Raw genomic sequence first — 26,209 nt, forward strand, 5'->3', positions numbered from 1 at the left:
CCGCATGCCTTAAACTGTTTGAAGCTGAAGACAGTCTTGCTAGCATCTTTAGGAGCGTCGGTTCGTGATTCCTCCAACGATTTGCTGACATTCTCATACACCTCTCTCACAGCTTTCGCCACTTGCATGGCGATGATAGCAGCGATACGCTTGTCTCTCTTTTCTTGGCGAGTAAGAGAGGTTCGGTGTCCAGATGATGACATGGTTTGCAATAGACATCGTCGTAGGTCTCAGACACAACAAATCGTATCTCACCTCACACGCCTACTACATACTAAAGCTCAGGAACACGATAAAGCATGAATCACATAAAGACATAGACACAAGAATCACATAATCACATAAGCACATAAGCAGATAAGGCACAGAAGCACAGTAGCACATAAACACATACACATTTAATCACAGATGCAGTCGGAATACAGAAACCTATCCTTCAAAATTCGCGCGTCGTTAGATTATAGCGATCGCGAATAGCATATCGAGTAGTATAGCATAGCATAGTCGTATAGCATGTTGAGTATAGTATAAGTGTATATTATAGCATAATGTCGTCTAGATTGCAGCGACTGGTTATTGTCTTAGGATAGAATAGCAATGCGATTCGTGTGTGTCGATCGATATGATAGCAAAAATCGAATAATTCTCCAAAATTTTAAAACACGTAATCAAGTAATACACGTAAAACACACAAAATCAACGAATCATCAGAATCGGCACTTGCGGGCTCAGAATCGAAACACATAAAAATCGAGAGATGAATTTTCTGAGGCTAATAGACATCGATTACCCAAAGCGATTCGACTGTTCGCAGTAGACTTGTCGTCACGTTTCGACTTTCGGGATTCGCGTGTCTGCTTCGATTCTTGGGCATTCCGTGCGCATTACCTAGGTCATACTCGTGAGTTCAGGTCGTTGGAGTCCGTCGAGGCTTTGGTGAGATAAAATAAAGTTCAGAACAAGTTGTTAAGGTTAGGGTTTCACCCCTGGCTTGGCAACTTCTTCCTTGTTTTAGTAAAATTGAGGAGATTATTCATCAAAATATGGATTTCACTCCTGATTTGGTATAATTCTCCTCGTTTGTTAAAAATAATGAAGAAATCATTGATAATTTGATGAAGTCAGCATCGATCAAGCAATTTAGTCGGGAGTTTGCGGTTTTCACACCTAATCCTGACTAAGTCGCTTGACTTTATTTGAAAATTTAAGTGCAGTGATAGCAAAGAACAGCAAAATATAGCACATAAGCTTGGTCTGTTGGTTCCTAACTATAGTCTAGGTCTCTAAGACAGTGACCCGGACTAGGTCGTGTCTAGCCTAATTCCCTATAGTTATGGCTCTGATACCAATCTGTCACACCCCAACCGATGGCGGAATCATCGGGGCATGGCACTAAGCGAAACAGATTGTCCAGAAGTTTCCATAACAATTATCATTACTATTCAATTTATATAATACGTCCCATACCGTACCTTAAATAGCAAACAAATTATTACAGATAAAATCCAGGCATCCGTTCCGACAACTCAGATTTAAATATAAATACAGCAATTGTTTATCTGCTTCTAGAGACCCCTTGTTTGACCACTACAGACAACTATTTGTTGGGCTCTAGAGCTTTATTCTAGCCTCGCTTCCCTAGCAGATAAGCATCTTAAACACCTGTCACATACGTTAAAATAAAGTCGATACATATAATGTAAAGGTGAGCATACAAGGTTGATATAACATATAGAGTTCGACATAGTTTACGCATAACCAGCACGTACACAGAGGAAAAGGAAGCATGTTAATTATCGACATGGATCTATCGATACCAATGACTGCGGGTTGACTGTCCAAGACAGTTCGCAATACATGACTACCACCGTAATCCATGCAAGTAATTGTCCTTAACAACCCCCGTGTGAACGGGTGCTGAGTCCAAACTATAGTACTACATCGTTAAGGCAGGTAGACAACATTCCACGTGTAAACAAAACAACAAGCATTCATTTAGACACGTAATACATGCAGAACGGTTATCGTATAAAGTAATTGAGTAGTGTGTTCGATTGTGGTTTAGATAAGTAACGTATGTAACACCCAAAAGTGCTAAAGTAAAAAGGGTTCGAGTATACTCACAGCAATTGATTGATGGATTGAAGGGAGCGCTTGAGAGTAGGGTTAGCCTGAATAGTTCGATAGTATAACGATGAGTAATGCGAAAACGGAAACAAGTGTTGATGGGTCGATCAGCCTGGTCCATCAAACGGTAGGTTCGATCGGACGGCTGGTTCGTTTCGGTTGGACAGTCTGTTCGGACAGCCTGTTCGATCGGCCGGCAGGCTCGATTGGATGGGCTGTTCGAGTGGATTGTTTCTTCCTTTGAGTAGGATGTGTTTGTGTATGATGTTTTGAACTTTTGAAGTTTTAGTTGCAGTATTTGAAAACATTGAAGTATCCTTACCTTTCAGGTCGATCGATCGAACGGGTCGTTCGATCGGCTAGCTCGACCGATCGGTTAGGTACTTCAGAGATAAGTCCTTAGCTAGGTTGTCACCTGATCGGACGACATGTTCGATCGGGTGGCACTCCTATGCATCAAACGAGTTGAAAATCGATTAAGTGTTGAAGCATAGTATCTCATGATCCGAAGAGTAATGTTATCAGACAAAGGTCTGATCGATCAGTACTTCGTTCAATACTAGGCTTCATCAGATTGTTAAAAGTGTGGGGCCATGTGCTAGCCGATCGGCTGGCCTGGTCGATCGGCTGGCATGTCCGATCGGCTGGTCTGTCCGTTCGGCTGGTCTGTCCGTACGGACAGCCTGTCCGATCGGTCAGCCTCCTAACCTGGTCGGCCTGTTCGTCTAACACTTGGCTGTTCCGTTTGTTTGTCGTTATATCGAGGTAGTTTGACGACGTTTTAAACTATAGAACCCTCGTTCCTACTTGTTTCTCCTGCTCGGATAGGAATCACCCAAATCCGGTCGGTGAATGGTTCGGAACAGAGTTCAAAGTTTAACCCGGAATCGATGAACCTCGTAGTTAGAATCCTAATCTTGAACCACATAACCGTTTGAATGATTAGTGAGGCGGCTCAAGCTTCGTTTCTACCGGTTTGAAGGTATTGAGTGTAAAAAGGTTGAAAGAAAGTCGGAAAATCCGCCTTTCAATCCTTCACACCGTGTAATGTTTAGATCTAAGATAGATCTTTGTTTGTTTATGTGGAAATCAGCTAGATCCAAGTGATTCTTGGTGGATTGAAGCCAAAACATGAAGTTCCTCAAGAACACCATGATGACATCATCCTAGAACACTTAGATCTTGATGATTTCACCGTTAGAAATCAAGATTTGAAAGATAGAAAGGTGTAGGAGTGTGCATAGATAAAAAAAACATACCAGATTTAGGACGAAATCTTACCGGGATTGAGAGAAATCCGAGAAATAGTGAAGAACACGAGCTGGTCGGTCAGAGGGTTTCCAAAAGTGGAAAGAATGACAATGACAGGGCTATTTATAGGCTTCCCAAAGAGGAAAGGGCTGGCCGATCGGCCAGGCATCCCGATCGGACAGCCTGTTCGATCGGACGGTCTGTCCGATCAGTTGGGTTGTTCGATCAGCTGGTAGCCTGATCGATCAACAGCCTGTTACGAGCGTTTGGGCGACGATTTCTGATATTTCGATTTCGATTGAAGACGATACGAGTACGATAGAGTTTCCTAATCAAATTACTTTTAATCCCAACCATTATATCTACATATAAGCATCTATACTTCATGTCCGACTTTGATTTCGATTCGAGGTGATTGAGTTCGATTGAACTTCGAGTTTCGATTTGATTCGATCATCACACTTAACATAAAGTAAACACACACAAGTAACACATAAGGCACACACACATGTATAGTAACACCAAAATTCGCATAATTCGAGTTTCGAGTTCGTTGATGATTTGATTAGCTTGATTAATAGACTTTATCGCATTGTTACTTCCTGCTATTCAAGGTCGTTTAACGTTCCGCATTGATAGACATTCGATTACTTAATTGAACAACACTTATTCCACATAATACAAAACATAAAATAAACTAATTACAGTCAAAGAAGTCAATCTTGACTTTGACTTTTGAAAACACGGGGTGTTACAGCATCCTGAAAATCAAATGTAAAGAAAGAGACACGCCTTTTCTAAGATTAGCACTAAAAAGGATTGTTTTTATATCTTATTTGATATAATTTATATGTTGTTTTTTGCGCATATCAACCATCACAAACAAAGAATTAGCAATTTAGCAACATCAATTCACTAGATATACGTCGTACCATCAAGGAAAAAAAATAAACAAATCTAATTTACATCTCATTTGGAATTTTCAAACTTACATCAATTTCTATATACAAATTTTCATCAATTTATTAGGATTTAACAAAACCACTAAATTTCTTCCCTAAGTAATATGTCATTTACCTAATTTGACAAAGTTCATCAATAAATTAGCAATCTAACAACATCAATTCACTAGATATTCATCATATCATCAATGAAAAAAATAAACAAATCCTATCATAGATTCATACACAAACTTATTAAAAATTCAAAGCAAAAGTTATAAACAAGAACATAGATTCATAGACAAACTTATCATAGATTCAAACCCAAATACAAGAACATGACACACCTGTGAATAGCAAGATGAATCAAGATGAACCAATTTCGAGCTGAAGATGACGAATCGCCCATGAAGAAGACGAATTGTTGATGAAGATAACCGAAGAAGATGATGAATTGATGTTTGAGATGAATGGGGGCTGAGTTGTGTGCGTACAGAAGGCTTGGAGGAGGCGTTTTCGTGTTTGAGAACTTTTAGGGTTATTTTAGTTAGGCTACTGAAAAAATACATAATCGAATCGGACCGACCGACCACGCTGAGAACCGTCGGCCCGGTCGCCCGGCTTCGGCCCAACCACCGGCCCTTTGTTGAAACGGCCCAAAACATGGAACCGGCCCGCTGCAGTCTCTGGGTCCGGCCGGACTGGCCGGGTTTAAAAATGTTGGTCACCAGTGTATACCAAGTTAATGGAAAATTTGTATCAAATCTGACATGGAGGATGTTGATTGGTTGGGGCTAGGGTACGTACCCTTACGTGCCCCTTCCTCCCTTAGTGGGCGAGACAACACAGGAGAGACAATTATCACAAAGAGTATTTATGTCGGTTTTATGTGCCACAAATAGTCATTTTAGCATTGTATTAAAAATCAATTTTTAAATCATACCAGTATGGGCTCTGAAAAAGCTTCAACCGGTTGAAGCAGGTTGTACTTAGCGTTGAACCGGGTTATAATCCATAAAATATAAACTCATCTCAAAAGGCAATCCAATCTCAATTAGGATTTATGTAACTAATCATAGTTTTAACTTAAAAACAACTATCTTATTGTAAAATATTAAGCAATCTTATAGCATTTTTTACTTATAAACAATATTGCACTGTGCGATCTGAAAAACAATTTCAATGATGATTGAATATTAGAATAGAAGCCACTAGGATAATTAACGTAAATATGGAAGGTCAATATTACCTTAATTTCGTATTTTTATCAAAATTAAAAAACAAATTCCAAGATATTGCAAATTGGTTCAACGGTTTGGACCGGTGGAATCGTATTTAGCGCCGATACATAAGACATACCATATTTAGGTTTTACCGGCCTTTATCGTACCGGGTCCATGTTTAGTATCCGGTTTAACTGGTTGATTCATACCGGTATTTAAAATATTGTATTTTAGTAGCCAATTAATGCTCAAACTTTAAAACACTTTCACTCTTAGGTGCTGTTTGTTTTTTAAAAGGTAAAATGTCTGAAGTCTGCGGACCACATCTGCAGACATCTATAGAAGGAAAAGGTGGACCAAACCTATGCAATCTGCATGAAGAAGGCTGTTTGTTTTTTAACGTATGTCGACTTCTAAAATAAACTGGTGGTGGTGTACGTATGGTGATGGTGGTGCTGCTGCTGGACGGTGATGGTGGTAGACGGTGGTGGTGGGTGGTGGTGATGGACGGTAGTGGGTGGTGGACGGTGGCCGGTGGTGGTGGACGGTGGCCGGTGGTGGTAGTGATGGACGGTGGTGAGTGGTGGACGGTGGTGGTGAACGGTTATGATGGTGCTGATGGACAGTGGTGGTGGGTGGGCCAAGTCTGCACCAAGAAGAGTTCGCGCAGATGTTTTTTTTAATGAAACATAATGTGAAAAACAAACAGTCTCTGCGTGACAATGTCTGCGTGTGGTCTGCGCGACGCAAACAAAAGAGTCTGCGCAGCGCTTTTTCGAAAAAAACAAAAGCAACTTAATGTTTTTTAAAAGAAAGAAAATACGTGAAGTGTCAAAGTAATGAATATAACCGAGATATGAACTCTCAACAACCACGTCAAATCTAAGTATTTCTTATTTACATTTGGAAACAAAAAGTCCAAGTTTCAAGTAAATGTCCATATTTCCTTTCTTTTTCATCTTAGCTTTCTTTGTTTCTCCTCACGTTTTAACAAAAACATTTGGAGTCCATACACAAAACATGATTTGTACCTTACAAACAAACATTGCATGTCAAGACGTATCGATATGATATTTGATTTTTATATCCTCATAATTGATTGTGGAGTAGCAAGTGTACAAAAGGTATGGTGTTTCGATAGAACCTTCCATTTTGTTGACTTTTCATATTTTTTATACCAACAATTCAAACTTAATGTTTCTAGTTACATCACCCATAGTATAGTTTCGTTTTAAACTATATGTCATACGTATATTTGTTATATCGTATCATCGTCCCACATAGCTCATGGCCCGGTACGAAGAAACCTCTTAGCTAATCCAGTAGCTCGAGTCAAATCAAGTCTAGTGTTACAAGCCCTGGGCTAGTTACCTAGTTTGTTTATTTAAGTAGCTTTATTAGTATTTTAAGCATTTAAAATTGTGATGTTAGATAAACTACAACTACTAAGATATGAATGAAAAACGATAATTACTAAGTTGTTATTACTCATTCTTTATTCTTATAACCAGAAATATTAGTATTTGTTCCCAACAAAATGATAAATCGAAACATATATAAATATAATTCGAATAGCTCAAATTTAAATTCTACTCAAATAATGTATTTGTACACAGGGATTCTCATTCGTATTTTTAGAACTTGCATGGTAAAGACTTCTTTTAAAAGATGATGTTTAAGGTAGAATCCTTGACCTTTAAGGGAAACTCCTTTCCATTTGACCCCAATCGCTTATTCATATTTAGGTACTCATGTTTAAAAATATGAATAAATTTCTCGTACAAATAACTTTAACGTACTAAACGTACGAATAGCTTAAAATTGCCAAAAAAAAAAAAAAAAACCCGGTGACATTTTCGTAGTTTTTTACATATAGGGTAATTATCAAAATTACTCTACAAATGATCATGTAGAGTAATTTTGATCTTTTAGAGTTATTTTGTAAAATGTTCTTATAGAGTAATTTTGATATTGTAGAGTAATTTTGTAAAATGTTCTTGTACAGTAATTTTGATAAAAAAACTATACCTCACTAAAAAAACTCCCAATTGTTCGTACGTTTTATATATGTTAAAAGTAAAGTTATTTGTATGTGATCTTTTTTCTTAAAAATATATCTTAAAGTTGTTCAAGTTTTTAAACGCCAAAATGAAACTTCCATGACGGTCATTGGGGAAGTATAGAAGGGGCGGGGAGGGGCGCCCGACCCCCCGAACTTTTCGCTTAGTAGTATTATATATGTAGTTTTCGTATAGAAATTTTTGGGTATATACGTTTTCGACCCCCCGGTTCTATAGAAATTTTTTGGTATATACGTTTTCGACCTCCGGTCATTCGAGTTAAGCTTCGCCACAGATGACGGTTAAAGTTGTCGCAAAGCGTTGAAAAGGCTAGTTAGACAGAAAAAATCGCTCACACACGGATATAACAAAATCTTTCATCGAAAAAATCTGTGATGAAAACTCCGCAAAGATTATATTTTCTAAAGCTTAAAAGAATATTTATTAATGTTATTTTTAGTTTTTATTCACCTTTTGTTTTTTAATTTAAATATTCCATGGCAAACTATTTTTTTGTGGTAAAGATCTTTCAAACAACGGTTTTATAATTGTAAATTACCATTTTTGTTTTCACTGAGCAAATCCAGATATCCTTTCAAATAAACTATTCTACGTATGTGATTATAGCAAGATTGCCATTTCAAACCCTTCGAAAACAAAGCTCACTTTTTTTTTATCTTAAAAAAAAAAAAAGAAAAATGCTCGAATAGCCCTTGTGGTATCGTCTTTTTCCCTTTTAGTTCTTAACTTTCTAAAATTACCTCAATAATCCCAAACTTTTCATTTTTTGTTCCCTGATAGTCCCTGGGTCTAACTTTAGTTTGTTTTCCATGTTAAGTGTGTGTGAAATGACCAGTTTACCCTTTCCTGAAAAAGGACAAACCACAAAGACTAGATCAGGAACAGTATCATCTTCTGTCTCTCTACTCTCTCTCTCTAAATACACAAACCTAACCTTCTCTCTCTCTCTCTCATCTCTCCACCGACTCTCTCTATGCACCACCATTGTTGGCACCAAGGTAGTTGTGTATTGCAGTGGTGGAGGTTAATCAGAGATTAGGGTTTTCAAAAGTGGGTGGATGGCGACGGTGAAGGGATGTTGGGGTGATTGATGATGGAGTTATGGTTTGCAGCGGTGGTGGAGATGTAGTGGGAGTTATAGTGGTAGTGCGGCAGAGGTGATTTGGGGGTTGTGGTGTTGTCAGTGTGGTGGGATATGGGTGTAGACGCTGGCAATGAACAAGGGATGGGTGATGATTTGCGGCAGAGGTTAGGGTTTTCTGGTTAAGATGTAGATGGTGGTGCAGGTAGAGATGGCGGCTGGGAGGTTGGGGGTTTGTTGCGGTGGTGTTTGAGGTGGTGCGGCGGAGATATATGAGATCCATTAACCAACAAGAAGTCAGTAAAAAAACTGACAAGAAGTCAACAACTAATCGACCTACCTTCTGATGAAGAATACCTGATTGAGCCTTACGAAACAGAAGAATCCAAAGAAGAACAACGGATCGGAATCAGTCGGACACGAATGAAGCATACAGCTGAACATTTTGGGATCTTCAATAACATCCTTCTAATTCTCCTCGTGTTCATCGATTTCAGATGAGCATTGCTCGATCGTCTGATTCAACAAATATACGAATTCGAATGCGCAAATCATGGATTTTGAGATTGTTTGTTGTGAATTTTATGGTTGTTGATTCATTATGGATCGAATTATATCTATCATTTGAAGTGTTTTGGGATCGAGACAGTAGATGATAATGTTTCTGATCTAGTCCCTGTGGTTTGCCCTTTTTAAGGAAAGGGTAAACTGGTCATTTCACACCCACTTAACAGAGGAAAGAAACTGAAGTTAGACTCAGGGACTATCCGGGAACAAAAAATGAAAAGTTGGGGACTATTGAGGTAATTTTAGAAAGTTAGGGACTAAAGGTGAAAAAGGCGAAACCACGGGGACTATCTGAGCATTTTTCTCTAAAAAAATTATTGGATTTTATCACCCCCCAACTATTGGCTATTTGTCGCTACCACACTCAACTATCACTTTGACGCCCGTCACCCCCAACTTAACACTTAGTGTGTTCTGTAACCACGTCATTAACTAATCACTAATTTTGATCTTGTTACTATACTTTTGGGGTGCCCTAAGATCCCTAAAACATTCCTAGGATCCCTATAACACCCCCAAAAGTATAGTACCAAGATCAAAAGTTAGTGATCAGTTAACACGAAGTGGTTACAACACATACTAAGTGTTAAGTTGAGGGTGACGGGCGTCAAAGTGATAGTTGGGGGTGACAGCGGCCAATAGCCAATAGTTAGGGGTGATCAAATCAAATAACCCTAAAATTAACAAACTAACAAGAGTCTCAATAAACAAACAAACCTTCACCAGGTACACTAGATTTTTCTACAAAATCTTTCTTAATTAACATTTGCAACACGTTATATATCAAGGTTATGTAGCGTAACTAACAACATCTTAATCAATTATTTAAACACGATAAACCGAATATATAGATAAGAAGCTAATTCAAAAGCTATTATAGCTAGTTAGAGAAACGGCGATGGACCGCCGGAAACCTATTCCGGATAATATTCAACGTAGAATTCTAAAGATTTTCGTGACTAATCTTCCAGAGGGATGTAGCGGTAATGATTTGGCTGGGCATGTTCGCTTGTTTGGACAGATTTTCGATCTCTACATAGCAAGAAAAAGAGACAAAGGAGGTAATCGTTTTGGTTTTATTTCGTTTCTTGACGTTAAAGATAAAGAAGAACTCCTTAGGAATTTGAGAAATATTCGTATGGGTGGTTATAAGTTGTGGTTCAATATAGCACGTTTCGTGCTAGAAGAAGGAAAGATCAACAGTTTTAGAGATGAAAAATCTTCGAAAAGTAAGTCCAGTAAAGGTAAACAGATCCACGTTGAAGGCATTGGGGGGTCTAAGACGGGGACGTCTGAGGTGGGGGATCGTTCTTTCAAAGATATGCTCGTTGGTAAATCCGTAACTGTTGATAATAATGCGAATGGCTTTCGCTCTTTGCATGGATTAGCAGTTGTGGTTAGGATGGTGGATTTTCATTGTTTGAAATCGATTAAAGTGATTGTTAAAGAGATGTCTTTCCAAGCAGTAAGGTTCCAGTATATTGGCGGGCTCGATCTCTTAATCACTTTCAGTAACGTGGAGTTGGCTATCAAGTTTAAAGTTGATGCTTTGGCTTTGAAGGATAAGTTCTCGATGGTTGCAACATGGGAGGGGCAGGTTCTTGGATTTGAAAGACTGGCTTGGTTGAAAATTCAAGGAATTCCTTTGCATGTGCTTTCTAACGAAGTCATTGATTCGGTCGGTGGTTTGTTTGGAAGGATCGTCCATAAAGCTACCCGTTCGGAAAATGACGTTGATCTTTCGTAGGAATATGTGGGCGTCCTAGTGGGGGATGGGAAGAGGATATCCGAGGAAATTATGTTAAATTGGAAAGACCGGAAATTTAGAGTGTGGGTTTCGGAAGATAGTGATGATTGGGAACCTGATTTCTGGGAGCCTACTGAAATGGGCAACTCTAAGGTGATTGAGGATTCCGATGATGTTGGTGAACATGTTACGGGGTCTCCGGCAAAAACAGTTAATGCGGTGGCCGAAGAAGTTAATGGGATGGTTGACCAGGTCATGAGTGATACGGATGCAGCTCCTATTATTGGTAACGAAGATTCGATTGATAACCACATTAATGTTGATGAACCAGTTTCGGAAGAAGGTAATGACGAATTTATTCCTGGAATGGACTTTCCTTTTGAACAAGAGTTTGAAAATAATGGGCCTGAGTCGGTTAACCATGTTAACAAAAGGAAAAAAATTCAAGAAAGGGGAAATGGACCGGCCCAGTGGTGGTTATACAAGTAGCAAGAGAGTTTGAAGATTATAAAAAGAGCCAGGAATGTTGAAGACATATTTGGGATTGATAAACTATTGGGCTTGACCAATTCTCAGCTGGACCAAGTAGGAGAAGGGCCTGAACAACAAGTTGAGGATGAGGGACAATTTGATTTGGATCTAAACTCTCAGCCGACGGTCCCAATACAGCAGTTCGAGGACCTTGTTCAAGATAACAATCAAAAGGAGTTGCCACAAGATACTCTTGCCACTGAAATAGAAGATGTTGATCACCTTCGAAGACTAGAAGTTAAGCAGATGATTATCTTGGGAGCAAAGCTGGGAGTCGATCTTGCTAATCGTGAAAAATTGGTTGGTGATTCAGTTGTGCAAGATGGGTTACCATCGGGTAAGATATGAATTGCTTGTCGATTAACATTCGGGGGATTGGGGGTGTTGGTAAAGCGAAGTGGATTAACAAAATTAAAATCGATTGTGGTGTTTCTTTTATTGGTTTTCAAGAGTCAATGAGTTGTAACGTGACAGCCGGGGTGATTTCCAGTTACCGGGGAGGGCTCGGGGCGGATTTTGGGGTTGTTGATGCGGTGGGTAATTCGGGTGGTATTGTTAGCGCTTGGGACCCAAAAGTATTTGTCAAAGATAAAGTGGTTAAAGACAACAATTTTTTGTGTGTTTCCGGTCTTCTTACGGATGGTCTTGTCCGAATTAACATGCTTAATGTCTATGCACCGCAAAATAATATGGATAAAAGAAGCCTTTGGGCGATAATTTTGCATCTTATTCATTCTCTAGAAGGGTGGTGGATTGTTTTCGGTGATTTTAATGCTGTCCGTAACCACGAAGAAAGGAAGAACTCTAGCTTTGACCCTGTTAGTGCTCGGGATTTTAATGATTTCATAGATGAGGCTGCTCTTCGGGAATATCAACTGAAAGTATGAAATATACATGTATGACTGTTCGTAGAGGCCAATGTAAGCTGAGCAGGATCGATAGATTTTTCGTTTGTGATGGGGTTTTTGATAGGTGGCCGAGTGTGTGTGTGTGTGAGAGCCCTAAAAAAGATCTCCCAGACCACTCTCCGCTCTTGTTTTCCGTTGTCGATTGTAATTTTGGAAAGAAACCTTTTCGTTGGTTTGACTCCTAGTTGAACAAACCAGGATGCGAAGATGTCATTAGATCGGTCTTCTTAGAGTGGGTGAATTCGGAGCCTTATGATTTAAATTTGTTGAATAAGCTTAAGAGGCTTCGTGCGAGTTTGGCAAAGTGGTATAGTATTTGGAGCATTAATGAGAAAGAAACAGAGATGAAGCTTCGTGAAGATAAGGAAAAAATGGAAATTCTTATGGAACAGAGACAACTAGAAGATGAGGAATTATGGATATGGTCGGAGTGCTCTAAAAATTTAGAAGAAATTCAACTTCATAGAACTCGTGACTTGAAACAAAAATCGCGGGTTAAATGGGCGTCGCTAGGGGATGAAAATTCTTCTTTTTTCCATAATGTAGTTAATGGTAGAAAAGCAAGAAATGGTATTCCAGGCTTGATGGTTAACGGTAGGTGGGTGTCTAAGCCTACTTTGGTTAAGAAAGAAGTCTTGAGGTTTTTCCGGAATCACTTTAAAGAGGAGGTTTACAATCGGCCAGCCCTTGTTTGCCCAGGTTTGAAGGTTCTAGATATCGAAGATAGTGCATTTTTGATTTCTTTATTTACTAGACAAGAGGTGAAAGATGCGGTTTTCGAATGTGGTTCGAATAAAGCGTCGGGTCCAGATGGTTTCAACTTCCGCTTTGTTAAAAGATTTTGGGATTTGTTGGAGGAGGATTTTTTCCGTATAGTCTCTGATTTCCACGGGTCTGGCCTTATTAATCCGGGGTGTGCTTCGTCGTTTATAACTTTGATTCCTAAGGTTAAAACCCCCTTGGGTCTCAAAGATTATAGGCCTATAACTTTAATTGGGATGGTTAGTAAGGTTATTTCAAAAATCCTTGCTAATCGCCTTAAAAAGGTTATGGGGTCGCTTATTTCCGAATCTCAGTCTGCGTTTATTTCGGACCGTTTCATTTTAGATGGGCCTCTTGTGATAAATGAGATAATCGAATGGTTGAAGAAAAGGCGGAGGAAGGCGTTCTTATTAAAGAGACTTTGAGAAGGCTTATGATAACGTCAACTGGAATTTTTTATTATCTATTATGGAGCAAATGGGTTTTCTCCCTACTTGGTGTAAATGGATAAAAGGCATTCTAGTATGAGCCCGAGCCTCAGTGTTAGTTAATGGTTCGCCGACTTTCGAGTTTAAATGTGAAAAGGGGTTACGACAAGGTGACCCTATATCGCCTTTTCTTTTTCTTCTAGTCATGGAGGCGTTATCGTGTTTATTAAAGAAGGCCAAGGAGATTGGAGACTTGAAGGGTATTCGGCTAGCCGGTAATGATACGGACATCACTCATCTTTTTTATGCGGACGATGCATTAATTTTAGGCGAATGGTCAAAGGTGAATCTCCAAAGTACGGCTCGGATTCTTCGTACTTTCCACCTTTGTTCGGGTCTTCGCATTAATATCCTCAAGTCTAATTTATATGGGGTTGGTACCGAAGAGAACGAGGTAGATGATATGATGGAAGTATTGGGTTGTCGTAAAGGGACTCTTCCCTTTATTTATCTTGGTATTATTGTGGGAGCAAATATGTCTCGTGTTTGCAATTGGAATATGGTTATTGATGTTATAAAAAATAGGTTAGCGTCGTGGAAAGCTAGATGCTTGTCTTATGGTGGTCGTCTTGTTCTTATCAAATCGGTCCTTGAAAGCTTGCCTATTTACTACTTTTCGCTTTACAAAGCTCCTAAAATGGTGATTGATAAAATAGAAGCTATTATGAGACACTTCTTTTGGTCCGGCTCTAATGTTGAAAGGGAGATTCCTTGGGTCTCATGGTAAGTCATTTCTAGCTCTAAGAAGGATGGTGGGCTCGGTGTTTCAAAATTACAACATGTGAATGATGCTCTTCTCCTAAAGTGATCTTGGCGTTTTAAACAAGAAAGTAATAGTCTTTGGAAAAGGATTGTGTTAGAATGTAACGGTTCGTCTTGCACATGGTCTTCTATGCCATGTTCATATTCGGCTAGCGGAAGTTAGAAGAACATCGTTAAAATTGGGGATATGAGGATGCCGAACGGGTGCTGTTTGCATAGCTACTTTACTGGCTCGGTTGGTGACGGGTCTTCTGTTTCTTTTTGGAATGATACTTGGTTACGTGAATATCCGCTCAGGATTATTTACCCGAGTTTATTCAGGCTAGAACAGAGCAAATGGGTCGGAGTTAGCAGCCGTTTGAAAGCTCTAAATGACGTTAAATCCTTACATTGGAGATGGAGAACAGCCCCTTCTTCTCAATCTGAAGTTACCGAGTTATTTCATCTTTTGGAGGACCTATTTAATTTTCAATGGAAGGGTAGTAAGGATGTGTGGAGCTGGAAAGGGGACGCGAATGGAGCCTTCTCTGTTCGTTCAGCCAAATAGTTACTGTACGAAGCTTTTAGTAACATAAAGATCCCGAACATCGATTGGAAAGTTTGGGTTCCGCTTAAGTGTAAGATCATGGTTTGGAGAGCTGCCCGGGATCGTTTGCCTACTTGCGCGGAACTTATAAAAAGAGGCGTTCAGCTTGAGCAAAATGGGTGTATCTTTTGTCAAACGGGTCCGGAAACAGCTATGCACTTATTTACCGGATGCATCTTCTCCTCGGAATTATGGTACAGACTAAGCGTTTGGTGTCGTTTGAATCCTATTTTCGCTTTTGATGTGCATGACATTTTGAACCTTGCTGACTGCTTCGAATAAGATCATTCTTCGAGGTATTATATTCACAACCTTGTGGATGATTTGGATTGAAAGAAACGCTCGCATCTTTTCTCACAAGTCTAGAAGACCGATTGAGTTGCTCGAAAGTATCAAGTCTACTTCGTTCTTTTGGTTTCGTCATAGAACTAGAATTAAAGATTTCGATTGGAAAAAGTGGTGTAATTATCCTTTGGACTTGATGTAATTAGTCGTTTTTAGCCCGGGGGTCCTTGTTTTGAGGGCCACTTGTGGTTTTTGTGAATGAAAGTTGCCTTACAAAAAAAAACTAGTTAGAGAAGAAAAACATATTCGCTCCAATATAAAAAGAGCGTAACTTAAGTTAAGAATGTAATTACGAGGCCCATAAATAGTGACATAAAGGTCTCTATGAGCGTAACTTAGTGTAAATTTCGTAAATCGCCGATTGGCCCAATTTACGCATTTATTTACGTCTTTAATTTCATTAACTAATTGCCAATTTTCAGTTTGTGTCGATCTAACAGGTGTATCCCCACTAGCCGGGTTCCAGGAAAATGGGTTTGGAGCGGGGCAAGCGGTACTGAAAGCAGAGTCAAAGAAGGTGAAAAATTTGACATGATCCACCAAATTTAAAATTTAATTTGAAGGGCCTGATGTATTTTCTTTACATCCAACAATAGCTACTTTCTTTTTTAACGGCAAATTTGAATCACTGACAAAATACTAGAGTATCATCGTGCCACTAGTAAAATCACCCAATCATATCCATATCAATCAGGCAATAATGCATATACACCAATTCGGAAGGAAACCCAATAAATATGAGAAAAATCCTCTTTTGGGAATCGAGCCCAAGACCTTATGATCTCTAAGTCTTATCACACCCTCAAAATGTCACTAAGCTATGATGTCATGGGCGACAACAACTACTTATCTTTTAATAATTTCGTGATTATGTTCTATGTAGATACAAGTAAAAAGATGCTTTTACACCACATAGTATTATAGCCTAGTGATATTTTGCGGTGAGATAAGGCTTAGGGACTATGAGATCCTAGGTTCAATCCCACAAGTGTGTTTCCTAGATTTATTGGGTTTACTCCCGAATTGGTGTATAGGCATTACAGCCTAATGAAGATGGATATGATCGGGTGGTTTCGCTGGTGACACGATAATACTTCCGTCGGTGATCCAAATTGCTGTTAAAAAATAGGGTTTTACAATTAATTGATTAAACCGTCGTTTTTTTAAGCTAGCTAAAAGATTTTGATACCGACGTTTAACAATTCACAAACACATAGCTTGAAAGGTGGCCGGTATGGTTGGAAATAAATAATTACTTACTTGCTTTTGTGTATTTCTTGTACTTGTTTTTGTTTTTTAGATTTTGGATCAAAATCTATCCTCTATAAAAGCAGCTTCAATATTGCCCTTCTTCACTCATCACAAAACACATAGTCTACAGTTTCCTCCTAAGTTTTCAAAAATGGAGTTCCTCCATATCCTCACCTATCTTTCTGTGAGTAAATACTTTGATAATTGGATTCAATCTCTTTGTACAAGCATGCATGCATGCAGTACAAACATATGATCATAAACTTGTTTATGGTTACTTGTATTATATGCATTAGCTGATTTTCATTTTATTAATGTTTGTTATCATATATTTTCAGTTGGCTATGGTTGTGAGCTATGCTGCAGTGGCTCCTGAAACATATTGGAAATCTGTGTTGCCAAACACTCCCATGCCCAAAGCAGTCACCGATATTCTCCATAATGGTTAGTTCCTAATAAGTTTCATATATGATATTTTTATAAGAATTTGCAACATATTTTATCAACTTTTAAACGAGATCACTCTATTTTTATAAAGCATGTTGTAAAGAATTTTTGTTTTATGTGTGTAAAAAATTACAAATTTCATAACATGTGTTTTGTTGGGTATACAACTAATTACGTGTGTTGTATTAGTGGTTCAATATCCAAAAATATACTTATCAATGACCCAACACACTACTGAAAAAAACTACCATTTTACGACGTGTTTTGGTGGTCGCTTAAACCATGGTGACTAATTACTTTTGCGATCCTTTTTGTTGGTTGCAAATTTCGGTAGCTTTTTTAACTAATATTCACTCTTTTCTTTATTAACTTCTTTGATGAATGGAAGATAAGAGCACGGATATCCAAGTTGGCAAAGGCGGCGTATCCGTTAATGCTCCTGGTGTAAATATCGGTGTTGGGAGCGGCGGAGTATCTGTACATGCTCCTGGCACCAACGTTGGTGTTGGTAAAGGGGGCAGTGTATCTGTTCATGCCCCTGGCACCAACGTTGGTGTTGGAAAAGGCGGTGATGCATCTATGCATGTTCACAAACCAAAACCAAAACCTAAAGGGGATTGTGAGAAGATAAGTGTTGGCAAAGGAGGTATTATCGTACGTTGTCATAACAAGAAGAAGCCAGTAAACGTACACGTGTCTCCATTTTCCTACAAGTATGCTGCCAATGATGATCAACTCAAAGATGATCCAAATGTTGCCCTTTTCTTTGTTGAAAAAGACATGCATCAAGGCAACACTATGAACTTGCATTTCACCAAAACTACAAGCCCATCGTCAACTTTCTTACCGCGTAACGTTGCTGATACAATACCCTTCTCATCAAAGAAGCTCCCCGAATTGTATACGCGCTTCTCCATCAAACCTAACACCGAAGAATCTGAATCAATGAAGAACACGATCACCGAGTGTGAAGATAAGGGTATGGAAGGTGGGAAGAAGTATTGTGCTACTTCATTAGAGGCCATGGTGGATTTTAGCACATCTGAGTTGGGTAAAAAGGTTAAAGCGGTCTCAACAGAGGTAAACGCTAGAAGGCATACTCCGTTACAAAAGTACACCATCGAAGAAGCGAAGAAATTGGCCTCGGATGTAGCAGTGGCTTGCCACAAACAAAACTACCCATACGCGGTTTTCTATTGTCACAAAACCACCACCACCAAAGCCTATATAGTAACGTTGGTGGGTGAAGACGGTACAAAAGCTAAAGCAGTAGCGGTGTGTCACACAGACACTGCAAAATGGAACCCTAAACATTTGGCGTTTAGAGTTCTCAAAATAAAACCGGGGACTACTCCGGTTTGTCATTTCCTACCTGAGGATCATGTTGTTTGGGTGCCTTATTAACGATATATTTCTAGTAATTTATGATATATAATAGAGAATAATTAACGCCCATTTGGTTTGATATGTATCTTAGGGCTTGTAGTTTGCATTAGAGATGCCATTGATGTACACTATTATAAGATACGATTGTATGTGATCATATCTTTGTATTTGATTTTCATATGTTTATATTGTTTTGTAAATGAGATTGCCTTGTGGATATATATAATCAAATAGTATATATTGAACTGTTTATATAAGTGATTATTGTACGAGGTCTATCTAAGGCTATGTGTTATTTATGTGAAATCTGAAAAACTGTGCAATGTAGGCGTCACTGATAGATGGAAAACTCCTTGCCTTCTCATTCAATACAAATCGGTATAAATAGGTACAAAACAAATCTCCTCATATTGAGGAGAGATATACATAACAAATATATCACATGATTTCCTATTCTAGATAACTATCTATTACACCCCCGCAGTCGAAGCTAGAGGAGGCCCAAACCTTTCGTGAAAATGTCAGCCACTTGGAACCGTGTGGGGATATGTAAAATTCGAACGGAGCCACGTTGAACCAGGTCACGAACAAAATGAATATCCAGCTCGATATGTTTCGTGCGTTGATGCTGAACTGGATTCCCGGATAGATAAATAGCACTAATATTATCACAATACACAAGACTAGCACTTGTGAGGGGCTTATGTAATTCGAGCAAGAGATTTCGAAGCCAACAAATTTCCGCAACCACATTAGCAACGCCCCGATATTCAGCCTCAGCACTGGAACGAGAGATAACCGACTGACGTTTAGAGGACCAGGAGATAATGTTAGGACCGAAATAGACACAGTAGCCGGACGTGGACCTCCGTGTATCTGGACAGCCTGCCCAATCGGCATCCGTGTATGCTCTCAATGAGAAGTCGGTGGAAGCACCAATAGTAAGTCCATGCGAACTGGTGCCCTGAAGATATCGAATGATTCGTTTAAGAGCATTCCAATGATCTACTTTGGGGGCATGCATGTACATGCATACTTGTTGAACAGCATAACAGATGTCAGGACGCGTGAAGGTGAGGTATTGAAGAGCCCCTGCAAGGCTGCGATACAATGTCGGGTCATCAAAATCAGCACCCGAGTTCGAACTGAGCTTGGGTTTCGTATCAACAGGTGTAGCGGCTGATTTACATGAAGACATGCCAGCTCGGTCAATAATTTCTTTCGCGTATACTTGTTGAGAGAGAAAGAGTTTGTTACCGTGCCGTTGTACGTGAATACCCAAAAAATGACTCAGAGGCCCGAGATCCTTCATTGCAAATTCAGCAGCAAGGCGTGACATGAGTTGAACCCGAAGAGAATCAGTCGAAGTGGTGAGAATGATGTCATCGACATAAATAAGAAGATAGGCAGTAAGACCATTGTGCTGATACGTGAAAAGAGAATTATCACATTTGCTCTGCCGGAACCCCAAAGAGAGAACAAAATCAGTGAACCGTTGATACCAGGCACGAGGAGCCTGTTTTAATCCATAGAGGGATTTCTGTAGTAAGCACACATGATCAGGATATTGACGATGCCGAAACCCCATGGGTTGATACATGTAGACAGTCTCGCTTAGATTACCGTGAAGAAAGGCATTGGTAACGTCCAGTTGGTGAATCGACCATGAATGTGACAAAGCAATAGATAACACGGTACGTATCGTAGTCGGTTTGACAACCGGACTGAACGTCTCACCACAGTCTACCCCAATCTGTTGATTGCTCCCATCACAAACAAGACGAGCTTTATATCGTTCCAATGTACCGTCGGAGCGAAACTTGTGACGAAACAGCCACATGCTACGTAAAACATGCATATTTGGTTGCTTCGGAACTAACACCCAGGTCTTATTTTTAATAAGAGCATTAAATTCTGTGGTCATGGCGTTATGCCATTCCGTGCTGGACAAAGCATCTTTTGGGTTTTTAGGGATTGGAACAATAGACGAGGAGGTAAGGTTAAAGATTTGCTTCGGTTTATGAATACCATCCATAGAACGAGTACGAATGGTGCGATGAGAGGGGGGTGGGGGTGGGGTTGGGATGGGTGATGAGAGGGGAATGGGGGTGGGTGAAGGTGGTGGGGAGGCAGTCGGGTGGGTGTCGGATGTTTGAGACAAGTCGAAGGGTAGTGGGTTGTGAGTGGGTGAGCTTGAGTGGGTGGGCTGTGAGTTGGACGAGTGGTCAAGAGGAGGAGAGGTAGGGCCGAGAGATTGATTTGGCAGGAGGTTAGTCTGGGCCGAAATGTTGTGGGCTGAAGGGGTGTGTAAGGGTGGGCCGATGGGTGGGATATTTAGATGAGTAGGAGAAGGTGGAGAGGTGGGTAATGGGGCCGAATTGGATGTGGAAGGGGTTGGAGAATGTTGGGTGGGCTGGGCCGATGATTGTGAGTGATTGGTGGGTCTACTAACAGTGGGATTGAGTGTGGATAGTGAATGAAGATGTTCATTAAGAAAATCATAGGTGGATGGGGAAGGTGTAGGATTATTGGCAAAGGGAAAGGTAGTTTCATCGAAGATCACATGTCGATTGAGAATGATTTTACGAGTATGGAGGTCAAGGCATTTATAACCCCGATGATTGGGGGGGTAGCCAAGGAAGACACATGGCATGGATCGATATTGAAGCTTATGAATATTGGTGTGAGGTATAAGAGGGTAGCATAGGCAACCAAAAACCCGCAGATGTGAGTAGTCGGGTATATGTTTATATAATTTCTGAGTGGGAGAGATATTTTGGAGTATTTTGCTTGGTAAAATGTTGTGAAGGTAGGTTGCAACATCTAAGGCATGATGCCAATAGGTGTTAGGTAGCGAGGAGTGGGCTAAGAGGGTTCGTATGATATTGTTAATGGTCCGAATTTTTCGTTCGGCTTTACCGTTTTGCGAGGAGGTATACGGACAGGAGAAGCGAAAATGCATGCCATTTAATTTGCAAAAGTGATGAAACGCATTGTTGTTATATTCGGTTCCATTATCACATTGAATTTGTTTGATTTTTCGTTCAAATTGAGTGTGAACCATGTTATAAAAAGTGGTAAAGGTGGAGAAAACATGAGATTTAGAGGTAAGTTGGTAAGTCCATAAGAAGTTAGAAAAGTCATCAATAAAGAGTATGTAGTAACGATGACCCCCCGCACTGGGAACTGGGGAAGTCCAAAGATCACTATGTATAATATCAAATGGCATGTGGGTAATATTAGTAGAATCAACAAAAGGTAACCGAATATGTTTACCAAAAACACAAGACTGACAAACATGATTTTTCAAAGTTCCACAAGAAATAAAACTAGAGTTTTTAAGCGAATTTAATAAAGAAGGTCCCGGATGGCCGAGACGTTGATGCCATGTGTCTTGAGAAATAGCAGTGAGAGCTGTGGGAGAGATGATCTTGGTGACTTGGGATGGATCAAAAGTGTAAAGGCCTTCCGAGCTATTGCATCGTAGGATAGGGGTCCGAGTCTTGAGATCCTTCACCAAAAAACCATACGGGTCAAATTCAATAGACAATTTATTATCGGTAGTGAAACGGCGAACAGAAAGCAAGTTTTTAATCAAGGACGGGGCGTAAAGGACATGGTTTAAGTTGAAAGGTGGTAGGGGAGGGGGTAGGGTAAGATTGCCTTGTCCATGCACGGGAATGGTTTGACCATTTCCCACAATTATATTTTTATTAATGCTTTTATTAAAAACAGACGAAAGATGAGAGTTAGAAGTCATATGACCTGTAGCACCGGTGTCCATGGTCCAGGAGGGGTCGTTGAGCGACATAGCATACATGGCATGGTTAAGATCAGTTGGCATATGCTGAGGGGGTCTGGGGCCGAGAATGCCAGCTGAACCATTCTGGTTGTTGGACTTATTCATAGTGGGATATGGGCATGGAGGAGTAGCATTCCAACTAGCCCACTGGTTATGTGAGGGAGAAGCATGTGGGCCGGCCCAAGATGGAAAATATGGCCACGGGTAATAACCTCCACCAACAGGAGGATAGGGAGAGAAATTGTTGGTACCATTTTGTGTGCCTCCACTGTTCGAGTACCCATAGTTTCCCCTACCACGGCCACCGCCGTTCCTGCCACGACCGCGACCCCTTCCGCGGCCGCGACCCCGACCCCGATCTGAATAGTCCGTCCTTGGCTCCCGATGCTCCGACTTATCCCGGTCATCACGTGGTCGCTGATCAGTAGTTGCGGTAAGTGCGGTTCCGGCCGATTGAGCGGAATGACGTGCCTGACTAAGTTTTCGTGACTCGGCCATACATAACCGCGAACGAGTGTCATAGAAGTCTGGAAGAGGCTTCATCTGCTGAATAACGGAGGCTGTGTTCTCATATTGTTCGGTCAGTCCCGAGAGAAGTTGCAACACGAGTTGTTCATCGGTGACCGGGGAACCCAGGTTGGATAGTTGATCGAATATAATCTTGAGAGCCTGACAATAAGCGGACATATTCGGAAATTGGTCCAGATGAGTATTGGCGAACTTGTTGTTGAGGTCGATGGTACGGGTGGCTTTGTTGTCTTGAAAGATGTTGGCTATGGTAGTCCATGCCTCGTATGCGGTGGTGTTCGGTTTGAGAACCGTATGTAATAAATCAGTTGAGATGGTACTGTAAATCCATTGTAAAACAATGGAATCAAGTCGCTCCCATGTCTCGGTTGGTGATGACGGTGCTTTTTCTTTGTCTTTGTCTTTGCTCGTGTCTGATGAGGAAGAAGTTTCGGTAGTCGGCTGAGGTTGAAGATGGTCAAAAACGAGATGAGCTTTGCATTGTATCTTGAACATCTCGGACCACGTTGTATAGTGTCCGGTTTCAATGTCAAGAGTGACGGGTATGAGACTCTTGATGGAGTTGACGGTGACGACAGGATGTTGCGAAGAAGATGAAGACATGGTGTTGATAGATTGATCGGCAATTGCTGTAGGAGAAAGAAAAGGAAATCGGCGCAGGAAAGAAAGAAGGGACGTAGGTTAGGATCGGCTAGGGTTTGATACCATGATAGATGGAAAACTCCTTGCCTTCTCATTCAATACAAATCGGTATAAATAGGTACAAAACAAATCTCCTCATATTGAGGAGAGATATACATAACAAATATATCACATGATTTCCTATTCTAGATAACTATCTATTAGTCACGTGTGCACGGGAGGCTTTCACATTTGACACTCTCTAAGGCTAAAAGGTGTGTTCATTACTCTCATAACCAACATGACCCTCCACATAGGTATCATGTCACTCACCTCTAATCTATCATCCAAAATCACTACTCTAAGGGTGTGGTCATGACCCAAGGTCCCAAACCACTATCCCATTTATTATTTTGATATATTTTGTCTCAAAGTCATCAAATGGAGGCCCGTGGTAATCGTGGTTTAATCCATGCCAGCCACCACCAATCAAGGAGGGGGGTGGTGTAGCATTCCATTCATTTTCGTATGTAGCGAATCATCTTCCAACAATGACCCTCACACCCTTATGCCTAAGGTGTGTTGTGGTGGTGTATTCTCACCCTATCGTTCAACTCATTCCCATCTTCGTGCCTATGGAGAATCCCTCACCTGAACCCTTCCTTAGCTTCGCGTTGTGGCGGTTTTAGCGCCCCACACCATTAGATGTGGCTTATGTTCGTGCTCACAATGCTTAGTCTAAGGTTTCAATTTAAAACCCCTCAAAACTTTAAGTTCAAAATATTTAAGGTAAATATTAGTTACTAATGTTTTCAAAATTACTCAATCAAATTGATCTATCAGTTATCTATACTATATTATAATACATGAGGGATAGACATTTTAAGATACCTAAAATATAAGAAGTTTTTCTCTCTTAATTTATAAATACACCCCTAAAATGATGGTAACTTGTCTTTTAAACAATAATTATATTTTAGGCCCACATCTTATTAACTTAAATCCCTAATTTTTGTCACACCCGGTCATAGGCGGAAGCATGAGGTGTGATCGTGATTGATTCTCATTGCATATGAATTAGCAAGCATACTAAATGATTTAAAATAAACTCCAATGCCATTCATAAGTTTTCAAACATCAACACGAGTTAACCAAAGTGTTTACATCACTTCAAAATAGAACAAGTTTTAAAAGTCTACAACATAATTCAAGTATAAAAGGATAACGGATTTGTTCCTCATATCACCGCAAGGAGGCGGGATATGATGAACAATCCAGCAAAAGAGGCATGGAGTTAGGACTCTCGACATCTTGAAGCAAAAACCCGCAAAGCTTTCCACTAATTTCCTGACACACATGTAAGTTTGAAAAAAGTCAACAAAGTTGGTGTGAATTCATGTAGTTTTTTTTAATAAATGAATAGTTGTAAAATATGAGATGTATTTGTATGAAAAGTGGTATGTAAACGTAACAAGGAAATCATGATCATTAATGTTTTGCAAAGACATTAATATGTGTGACGACATAGAAAGCATCCAAACCTTGACAATTTATGTGCCGATTACCCTTCGACTGGGACACAAAATCACTCTGTCGTATGGGTCATGTGGACCAAGAGTGGGGCTGCCAAAACCCAATAGATCTAACACTTTGTTCCTTGGTCTAGTTGTATATGTCATTAATGGTGCTTAAGTTCTATTTGCACATGATCTAGTTGTATCATTCGTTAGTCTAACATACCATTTGTATATGTATTTCCCCCAAAAGCTTAGAAAACTAGAAAACTTTTAAAAGAGGGGACACAAACTCACTGGTTTGCGTCTTAATGTGTACTACTTCACCGATACTCTTCTTGGTTCGCGACGTAACCTATAAGTGTTCTAAATACGTTAATCACCTAAGCTTATGATATACTATGTACAAGTTATCCATCGTGTTTATGTATTTGTTTTGTCTTAGGTGTATATGTTCTAGAGTCGTTATTATATATTTCACCAAATAGATATAGTTTTGTATACTCGTGAGTTGTGTTAACGGATCTAGTTTCTCTTGCGGCTTCATGCCTCGCACGAGTAAGATGTTCATGTCCGAGACATATATGGGTCGCGCCCATTGTATTAGGGTCTCACCTGTTCATAGCATTATCGTTAATTTAAACTTGTATCTTCTATTCGAAAATATACATTTTTTATTCTCAAATAAATAAATATATATATTGAATCTATGTATAAGATATGTGTTAAAAAATAAATAATATATTTTTAACTTATCCTTTTATATTTATTCTTGTATTATTTGTATATACTTGTCTTTGTATTTGATTGACCAAGTCAACGTCGATTTATACTTTTATTAAATAATATTTTCAATATTATATTAGTATAAATATATTTGTAATTTTACCAAATGTATACTTAGGCAAGTATACATGTATTTAGGTGTAAATACTTAGGTATTTTGTGTTTAATGTCAAAAATCATTTCTTATGATTTTATGCTTTTCGAATTTATATTTCTTAAAATAATATATTTTTAAGGCTTGTTGATTATATATATTTTTATCACACTAGTTAAATATATATATATATATATATATATATATATATTGTTCCTTCATACATATATATTTGTCCATTAAGTCCAATGTCCATATGTCCATACTTATTCGTAAGGAATTATATATATAAGTATATATTTTGTATCTTTATCCATACTTAGTCATAATTTGTGGTATTTTTTAGTGTATTTTTTATGTGTATTCCTTTGTGTATATTT

At 39.4% G+C, this 26,209-nt stretch overlaps 1 protein-coding gene across 1 annotated transcript; it reads left to right on the forward strand.

Moving 5' to 3' along the window:
- Window positions 1-16,714: 16,714 nt before the first annotated feature.
- LOC110921938 (BURP domain-containing protein 3) lies at window positions 16,715-18,722 on the forward strand. The gene is made up of 3 exons (XM_022166265.2): window positions 16,715-16,835; window positions 16,990-17,095; window positions 17,487-18,722. Exons 1-3 carry the CDS (start codon window positions 16,803-16,805, stop codon window positions 18,500-18,502), a joined length of 1,155 nt encoding a protein of 384 aa, XP_022021957.1. The 5' UTR covers window positions 16,715-16,802; the 3' UTR covers window positions 18,503-18,722.
- Window positions 18,723-26,209: the final 7,487 nt, after the last annotated feature.

The sequence above is a fragment of the Helianthus annuus genome, chromosome 2 (genome assembly GCF_002127325.2).
Source record: "Helianthus annuus cultivar XRQ/B chromosome 2, HanXRQr2.0-SUNRISE, whole genome shotgun sequence".
NCBI classification, from domain to species: Eukaryota; Viridiplantae; Streptophyta; class Magnoliopsida; order Asterales; family Asteraceae; genus Helianthus; species Helianthus annuus.